This window comes from Phacochoerus africanus, chromosome 6 (assembly GCF_016906955.1).
Source record: "Phacochoerus africanus isolate WHEZ1 chromosome 6, ROS_Pafr_v1, whole genome shotgun sequence".
NCBI classification, from domain to species: Eukaryota; Metazoa; Chordata; class Mammalia; order Artiodactyla; family Suidae; genus Phacochoerus; species Phacochoerus africanus.
In genome coordinates this window covers 3,650,890-3,660,557 of record NC_062549.1, presented here as the reverse complement: position 1 = coordinate 3,660,557, position 9,668 = coordinate 3,650,890, and the positions used below count along the sequence as shown (strand labels likewise).

At 54.5% G+C, this 9,668-nt stretch overlaps 1 protein-coding gene across 1 annotated transcript in view; it reads right to left on the bottom strand.

Moving 5' to 3' along the window:
* Positions 1-4,054: 4,054 nt before the first annotated feature.
* Positions 4,055-9,668, bottom strand: part of KCNK9 (potassium two pore domain channel subfamily K member 9) — a 78,756-nt gene continuing 73,142 nt past the window's right edge. Inside the window, exon 2 of the mRNA XM_047782906.1 lies at positions 4,055-5,171. Coding sequence (XP_047638862.1) covers positions 4,330-5,171 — 842 coding nt within the window. The 3' untranslated portion in view covers positions 4,055-4,329. The remainder of the gene's footprint in view (positions 5,172-9,668) is intronic.

The window sequence follows — 9,668 nt, the reverse complement described above, 5'->3', positions numbered from 1 at the left end:
CATCCTTAACAGGTACCCTGATTAGATCCTATTATAAAAAAGACTGCATAATGGCATAGGGCCAAAACCCTGTGACGGACGGTTTTCCTCCTCTAATCATTTTTGCCTCTCTTCCCTTTCTAATTCAATGAGCACAGACAACCTATGCCTCTAAACCGTTCTTCTCTCCAGCGTCCAGTGCTAGTGACTCACTAGGAATCACAACCCACAAAGCTTTCAGGTTTGGAGACAGCGAGAAAGGGCCTGCCTGGCCTTATCTGTGAGTTTCCGAGGCGCTGTCCAGATCGTCTCCTAATCGAGGCCCTGGGGGCCAAGCCTCAATGGTGAGCCGAGACTATGCAGTCAACTCTGCCTTTTTTATGAGGGAGTTTAACAAGCACCTGCAAAGCCAGATGTCCTGGGTGGCAGTCTACGTCCACTTGCTTCTTTTCCTGGAAGGATTCGAGACCCAGTGGGGATTCCTTGGCTGCAACCCATCTGCTGCGATCACTCTGAAGGGCAGGCACCCTGTTCCCAACCGATGAGGCACAAGAGAAGCACAGCAGGTGCTTCAGAGACTGTGTTTAAATTTAGAGCGCCAGGCAGCCCTCTGTGTTTAAGAGGCTGCTGCTGCCTGAGTTTCAGGACAGAGTGGTGTGGATGGAAGAGAAGAGCTCTGATCCCAGATCTGGGACTGAGTATTTCAAAATCCAAACAGGTTGGTTCACACCTATGTAAAGAGTCTAGCAAGCCAATGGTGTGATCGTACCTTCTGCCCAGGATGGGTGTCAGAAAGACTAAAATGAGATGGTTTCTAGAAAGCATGGCCCCCAGAGCTGTTGACATAATTAATACTATTGCCCACCTTCTTTCTGCCTTTGATGGAGGGGATGGATTGTGATCGCCTGGCTGGCAAGCATCCAAGTGAGAGTCTAAATCTCATTAAGGATGTACATGGGCTCTTGCTTCTCAACCCCACCAGGGACTGGGTGGCAGGCCACCCTCTGTGATTCGGGTGCAATGCGACTCTTGCTCAGCTTCTAACAGAAGGTGAAGCCCAAATCCAAACAGGCTGGTGTGATTTCCTCCCCTCCCTGAGCAGCGTGGCCAAACGAGGAAGACGCGGGAACCTGGGCTGAAAGGAGGACATCACTGGGTACTGGGGTGGAGGGTGGGGGCGAGAGCCCTGTGGCTGAGATGCTAAGAAGTCTGGCAGCGAGGGCTGTTTGGAGGTGTGTGAGTGACAGCAGTGACAAAGCAGCCAGGAAAGGGGCAGAAGGGGAAACAAGTGGGAAGACCGAGGTTCTGGCGATGGGACCTCAGATCCATGTTCCACTTCCTCCTCTGAAGATGAAGGACCTCAGAGAGGTGACCTGGACTCCACCACCCCCTGGCTTCTGAGGATCCCAGGGCAGGGGGCCGGGCTTGAAGAGGTGGCGCCCCAGGGCTGCTTACTCAAGAGAGGAGAACCCTGGAGCACCCCTGACTCAGCGCCCCCATCAGAGCATCTCCCTGGATGCACCTAGTGGACTCGGCCAGTGAGCGTGGGAGGGGAGAGACGGGCCGTCTGAAGAAAAGATGGACATTGCGCGGCAGCAGGCCAGGTGAGGGTCACCTGTTACGGACCCTCAGAGCACAAACACGGATGGTTGACCTTCAGAAGAGAAGACGGTAAGTGCCCGTAACGGGCTGAGCTGGGAGCATGGGGCAGAAGGAAGGGGAGGGATACGGAACCGAGACAGATTCCAAGTTTCTTCTGACGCTTAAGTTGGTGGTCAGCCCACCAACAGGAAAGGCGTCACCCCATAATTTCTATTTCCACAGAGCTGGCTCTGTTGGATCAAGGATGGTAGGATGGATGTTTTCTAAATTGCCCTGTGAAGGGAGGAGCTCCCTGTCCCTGGAAGCATTCAAGCAGAAGCAGGCCACTTTAGAACCCGTGCACACTGGGGGACCCAGTGGTGAATGAAAGGTGTTTCTCTAGCTGACTCCACGGCCCAGGTGCACGCAGCTGTGGAGAAAGAAGCGGGTTCCCTCATCTGGGGGCTGACTGAGGAGGCTGTGGCGGTGGTGAGTCAGCTTCCTGGACCCCTCGGGGTCTCGGATCTGTCAAGGACCAGCTCTCTGACATGGACCAGGTCACCCCCTCACCTTTGGTGCCTCCATTTCTTTTATAGATAAAGATGATCACACACTCCCTCACGGGAGGGCAAGTCGTACATAGGTTTTCACAAGAAACCCCACCCTCACCCCAAGCCGCCACCTCCAGAGCAGGAGGCGCTCTGCAAACAGGTGTTAGGACTGTTGCACTCCGACCCCCAGAGCCAACAAGCTATTCCAAGAGAGAAAACAATTAAAAAGCAACTACTTCTATTCTCCAGATAGATTTCAGAGCCCTAAAAAAAAATTTTTTTTAAATCTTAAAAGAGTTAATGCGAATTTGAGGATTGACAACTGTCCACTTTGGCCCAGAGATGCTGAGGTTCCCAGACCCCTTCCACAGGCCCTTGTCCAGGCCAAAGGGGCCTCTTTCACTGCGGGGTGTAACATTAGCGTGCCCGCCTTTCCAGAGGACCCTTGAGGGCTCTGCTCCGTCCAGGGGCCCAAATGCTTGGGACAGGTGCACTTGGGCCGGCTCTTAGGAAACCTGTAGGTCTGCTCTTTCCAGGGAGCAGCTCTCCCGTTCCAGAAGATCCCACTGGGGTTTCCACTGCTCCTTCTGAGCAGCATTTGCATCCAAAAGCCTTGAACTTCCAGTTTACGAGAAAGCAGTGCGAGGCTGGCTGGCTCTTAGAAATGGCAGCAAGACCAATGATGGGACAATGAACGTCCACCCCACCCCCGCCTCCCCCGTGAACTTGGAGGCCAGACTTTTCTTTGGAGACCCCTTGGAGGACAGGAGTAATGAGCCTTATCCTATAGCCTATCCGGGCCCCGGGAGATTAGCAGGCCTTCCTCTTGGGGGGTCATCTCCTAGTCTTAGTGGGGAAGAATTTCTCCAGTAGTCAGAAAAAAATCATCCCCTGAGATTGGCAAGTTCCCAGCAGGCCAAGACACAGCGCCCTGCCTCTAAACCATCCTGAGACCAACGTCAGCATTCCCTTTTTTAAAAAAATCAAAGGCAGTTAGAGACACGCTTTCTTAAAAGAATTAGATCTCCTCTTTAAGATGAGGCCTGCCCTGTCCTTTGCTTTAATAAGGAAAAGAAACCACATCCACTTGGTAAGAGCCATCCTCCTCCGAGCATCCCAAACGGCAACTCTTATGCATGTACACAGAGGCTGCCCAAGCATCATCACATAAATAAGAGGGAAATAATAAAATAGAAACCCTGGGGTTGCAACAATTTTCCAGTTTCCCCTGACATTTCCAGTTACATGGAAAATTGCTGGAACTGGAGATGGTAAAATTAAAAATGTCTCTAAGAAATGAATATCGTTATTGGCTTTGGGTTATTCCCTTGCTAGTTTTGTTCGCTTGTGTTGGTAAACGCATACCAGGATAACACGGCGCATGCTCGTTAAACGGTTCGTGAACCGGCGAAGCGAAAAGGACCCATGTGGTTTTGCCCACCCACCCCCTAAAAAGAAGTTAATATAATTTAGAACCTAGCATTTAAAAAATGTGGTCGTGACACATTTGGGGTAAAGACTGCTTATGGCACATGCTTGATTCGGCAAGATGATGAATCAAAAACCTCGTGGGTTTTCTTCTCAAGCAGCCAAGGGCAGGCCATTACCAAAACTGTGTGATGGAAAAGAAAGATGAATACCTGATACTTTCCATTTTGTCACATGGTGGGTGCAAACGCGCGCGCACACACACACAGTGCACTCATTCACACACACTCAAGAGCACGCACAGCCAGCCACCCGCTGCTTGGGGAGGAAGGAGGAAGGAGTTGGGTCGGAGGCAGCCCTGCGGGTGGGCGCTCCAGGCTCGCCGCCGGGTGTGCCCCTCTGGATCGGGTATCCTCGGCTCTGTCTCCTTGTCTGGGTCTCACACCTGTCCTGGGAAAGCCGCCCCAGAGATGGGGCAGGTGGGGGAGAAATGTAAGGCATACTTTGCTGGGAAGAAGGAAGAAATCCATGCTTCATGCTCGGATGCGAGTTTCAGAGGAAGGCGGGCGTTCTTTTCCCTTTGGCCTCTGCTCCGTCTCGCTGGAAGGTGGGGAAGAAATGACACCAGAAACGAAGGAAGGAGAGAAAGAAAACATGACGACATCACCATCCTGATAAAGGATCCTTGTCACAAATAAATACGGGAGGAGGAAAGACACGTGGGGCTAATGAGACCTCGGGTCAAACACGACAAAGGACTTCTGTTTGCATCTCCCCCGCCCCCAGACCCCTAGATGGACTTCCGCCTCCGCATCAGCCTGTGGTTGTCGGTAAAGCTGTGCAGCCCGGGGGAGATGGAGCTGATGGGGGATGGGAAGAGGCTGTTTTTCAATGTGCTCGGGGAGATCTCTTCGATCTTGTGCGAGACGGAGTGGAAGTAGTGCGGGGCGAGCTTGGCGCTGAAGGAGTTCCGGTGCGCGGCCGAGCGGCCGCCGCAGTCCTGCGGGCGGTAGCAGGTGCAGGAGCACACGGACTGCAGGTCCGCCACGTCCGCCTTGAACCGGGGCCGGCCCTGCCGCGCCTCCTCGGCCAGGTGGATGACCATGCTGCTGCGGTTGCCGGCCAGCGACGCCCTCTCCTCGGCGTCCCGCCGCTCGTCCTCGCTGTTCATGGTCAGGAACCTGAGGACCACCAGGTTGAGGAAGGCCCCGATGACCGTCAGGCCCACCAGGATGTACATAAAGCTGAAGGCCACGTAGAGCGGCTTCTTCTGGAGCGCGCCCTTGGTCTGCAGCGCCACGTAGTCCCCGAAGCCGATGGTAGTCAACGTGATGAAGCAGTAGTAGTAGGCGTGGAAGAAGCTCCACTCCTCGCACTGGGAGAAGGCGGCCGCGCCGATGCACAGCGTCCCCATGCAGGAGAAGAAGCCCACGGTCACCATGTTCTCCATGGACACGTCCGTGTTGCGCACGCCGCAGCACCTCTTGATGCGCTTCAGCAGGTAGCGCACGAACGTGTTCATCCGCTCGCCCAGGCTCTGGAACATGACCAGCGTCAGCGGGATGCCCAGCACCGCGTAGAACATGCAGAAGGCCTTGCCCGCGTCCGTCCCGGGGGCGGCGTGCCCGTACCCTGCGGGAGGAGGTGAGAAAACCGGGAGAGGCAGTGAGGCCGGGGGGCTGGGGGCCCGCCCACCCCCCCGAGGGGCACTTGGGTGAGGCACAGGGGAGAATCGGTGAAGACATGGCCGAGTTTGGGGTGGGAGAGGTGGTGTGGGTATTTAAGTGGGGGCAGGCAGAGGAGGCGTTTGGGGTCATTTCCCTGTTCTTAGGGCGACACCAAAGTCTTTCGTTTTTTTTTTTTTTCTTTTTAAAAAGCAGCATCTTCACTAATAATACAACGGCAAAAGTAGCCAGGCCCAGGGAGGAAGTTAAATATGCCCACCCTGGATCAACGCTGAGCGTGACCCGTCAAAGAATGTTCACTGCTGTTTCCTTGCTGCTGCTGCTGCTGCTGCTGCTGCTTTTGACCATCACGATTTTACATCTCGGTCTAAGGCCAGGTTAGGCGGCCAGGTGGGCGGCAAGCTGCGGAAGCACAGGTCCCGGGCCCCTCCTCCAGGGTCAGGCCTCCGCAGAAGGCAAACCTGGACCACTGGGGGCAGGGGATGACCCAACTGCTAGAGGCCGTCCTGTGTGCAGGGAAGGACAGAAAGAACCCCACTTTCCACATGCTCCAGGGTGCTGCCGGAAAGCTCAGTGTGGTCCTGAGACCCCATGCCTCCTGCCCCAGGATCGGTGAGCCCCAACTTGTCTGTGCAGACTCCTTGTCATCTGCCACCTCTTTCTAGCCTCACGATGACCCTATAAAATAGGCAAACTGCATCGGACACCACTGGCGAGAAAACTGAGGGGTTTACTCAACTGCAAGGTAGCTTCATGTCTTCAGAGTTGGGATTTGAACCCAGAGTTTTCAGGCCCCAAGAATGAGGTGGAAAAGCAGAGGTCAGGACTTGGGAGAGGTCGCTGCCAAGTGGGGCATAACCTGCACGAGGGCAGAGACTTTTCCCTGTCTGTCCCCTGCTGTATCTACCCCACACCTGGAGCACGCCCAGCACATCGGCAGCTCTTTAACATTTGTGCCCCGGCGTCAACGTGGCCTTGTCAGAATCAAGGGGACAGATAACCCCTGAAGACCTCGTGTGCGGAAGGCTTTCGGGACGGCTTCACATGACTTCACAGGGCATCGCTGGTCCCCAGGCTAGCTGTGCAAAGCCGAGCCTGCACGTCTTCGCATCCAAGACGAGGACCAGTGGTGCTGGAAAAAGGTCAAGTTACCTGCCAGGGTCACCCAGCCGGTCAGTGATCATGTTAGAGCCAGAACAGGGTCTGCGCCATCCCGCACAAGGAACCTAGTTTGAGTTCAAGTTCCAAGACTAACCCCACCCAGAGAGAAACCTGGCTTGTGGGCAGTACAGGGCCTGAGAACTTAGAGGCCAACACGGCGTCCAACCTCTCAAATCCTGCCCCATCCAGTAAGGCTTCCTGGGGTTCCCTTGAGCACTGAAGCAGCTTGCATGATTACCTTGGGTCCTGGACAACCTCTCTCAGCCTGGGTTTCCTCGCCTGCTATGTGGGGTGACAGGAATTCTGAGATGGGGTTGTGGCACCCATCCGCGGGGATCAGAGAGTGCCAAGCCCAGGGTCTAGTACGCAGGAGGAACCTGCACCCCTCCCGCTGCCCTCCACCCCCATAGGAAGCTTACTTTCTAAAATAATAGTTTTGTCTTTATTTTTAGGCTTACAAGGGCTTTTTTTTTTTTTTTTTTTGGCCACACCCACAGCGTGCAGAAGTTCCTGGGCCAGGGATTGAACCCACACCACAACCATGACCCAAGCTGCTGCAGGGACAATGCTGGACCCTTAACCTGCTGAGCCACCAGGGAACCCCATAGGGAGCTTCCCCTGCTCCAGCCCATGCCTCTCTGCTAGGAGGTGTCTCTCTATTCTGCCTGCCTCCCTCTGGCATGAACCTGTGCCGCCTGCCCCTGGGGCCATACTGTTACGACAACATCACACATTTGCCTTGAGGAGTGCTTCTCTTCCTCGGGCCCTCAGTCCCACTGAGCCAGCACAGAGCTCGGACCCTTCAGAAAGGTCCCACCCTTATGAAAGAGGAGAAGTGGAAGGACCACATTGGAGTCGGGGCCAGAAAGGACCAAACAGGGACATCGCAAGAAGGGGAGGACAACAGGGTAGTGATGGAAATTATCCACCCTGAAGGGCAGAGATTAAAGATCAAACTTAAATTGTAAATGCCTCAGAGACCTGGAAGACCATGTCCTTGGGTGTTCCAGAAAGAAAACAGAATGAGACCAAAAAAAAAAAGAAATATAGGCAACAGTAACCAAATTTGGTGAAAGACACAAATTTACAGATGCAAGAAGCTCAGCAAACCTCAAGCAAGATAAATACAAAGAAAACCACACATCAGAATCAGGCTGCTGAAAACTGCAGGGAGAAAATCTTGAAAGCACCCACAATCCATCATTTCTAGAGACGCACCCCTCTGAGCACCACCAACTCTAATCACAGACAGTGGAGGCCAGAGACGCTGGGAAGAGAGCGGGAAGGAGCTTTTTAAAAAGAGCCGAACCCCGAACTGTCTATCCAGGGAAAACACCCTTGAAGCATGAAGGCAAAATCCACTTTCAGATTCAAGAAAACTTGTTTCCAGCTGCCCTGCAGGGCCCACTCACAAAAGGACGTTCTTCTGCCTGCAGGGAAATGCACCAGATGGAGCCTCAGGTCTTCAGGAAAGAACGAAACACGTCTTGGTAAACAAGTGGGTTTATATTTATACAAAATGCAGGGGTGGGAATCCCATGACAGCTCTAGATGGCTCACCTGTGCGGCTGAGCGAACACCCAGATGGAGCCTGGAGAACCGCACACTGCCGGCAACTTAATAAGGCGGCAAATTAGCTCACAGGTCCGATGGACAGGGGAGATACACTGCAGGAACAGCACTGGCTGGGTTACAACCCAGTACCCAGGCCCCGACCCGCTTCCTGTCAGTAACGATGAGCCGGAGCAGTTTCCCTCCGCAGGGCCGGGACAGCGGCATGCCTGTACATCCTGTCGCAGGCCGGGTCCCTCCTGCTTGTCTTGCACAGGAGGAGAGAGCGTGATCATGTCAACACCCCTCGCTCGCTCTCACGGGTCCGTCACAGCTTTGACCTCCTTTCGCACGACACGTGCCTGAGAGAGGGCGGGCCGGAAGCACTACTGAAGTTCAGGGCCTGCCATGTAAACAGATCCCCCAGGGGCCCGGGATCACTCCCACCGCAGCAAGCCTTCCAGGAAACAGGAGGCTGTGCCGGTTATCGTCAATTTCCCCATCTGGACGTACCACCTCCAGCCTCCTCTCTCCTGGATGGCATCTGTAGGAGCCACATCGAGGGCTTTTGGGGTCAGTTGAGTTCATCCAAGGGACAGCCCCAGCAGGAGGTCAGAGGGCCAGAGGGAGACGGGGCCTGGGGTAAGGGCAACCGCTGCCAGCCGGTCCTTCCTCCTGTGCCAGCGACTGCATCCCAGACACACTGACAGACAGCTCTGCACTGATGCTCGGCCCGGCTCCCTCCTTTCCCGGCCTTGTCCTCCCTTTAACCCCACGCACCCTTCCCACCCTGCAGAGAGCCCAGAGTTCACTGCAGTGGCAGCACTCTCAGAGTTTTCAGAGTACAGGCCAGGGACTTTGTTCAGACTAAGATGCCGATAAAAGAAACTGAAGATGACACGGATGGAAAGATCTACCATGTTCTTGCATTGGAAGAATCAATACTGTTCAAATGACTGCCACTCAAGGCAGGCTACAGATTCAGTGCGTCTCTATCTCATTACCAATGGTGTTTTTCACAGAACATTTTTCATAGAATAGTTTTTTAATTTGTATGGAAACATGAAAGACACTGAATAGCCAACACGATCCTGAGAAAGAAAAACAGCGGGAAGAATTAGGTGCCCAGATTTCAGGCTATACTACAAAGCCACAGTCTTCAAAACGGTATGGTAGTGGCCCCAAAAGAGAAATACAGATCAGTGGAACAGGACAGAAGGCCCAGGAGGGGAGAGGGGTACCAAGCTTTGATGTTCTCAGGCTCTGTGACAATGTGGGTCCTGAAAGACTGGTTTTCTCTGGGAGTGAAGGGACGCAGCCTGGCCTCCCTGGGGGCTGTTCTGATGTTATCCATTCAGACAGGTCCAGAGCACTGACTGCACCCCAGGATCCAGCACAGTGCCCTCACTTGGACTTGGGCTCTGCAACCTTTCAGCCAAGGCTCCAGAAGCTGAGCCCCCCTCCCCCAGGACAGCATTCAGACACAAGGTGCAGCCTTCCAGTGCTCAGTGGCGCCCATGTAGGTCCTCAGCCAACAGGCCCCAGGAGTGACAGACCCGTGCAGAAACCCGCCCGCACCCAGACCCTCTCGGCTGGCTGGCTCTGCACTTGCTCCCGGCCCCCAGGGCAGCACTCCCACTGCCTGCACTTCTCCCCCAGCTCAGATACTGTCCCGCCCTGAGGAAGAGTCAGAGCTGTGGCCTCCAGGGGCCTGGCCATGGGTGGGAGCGGG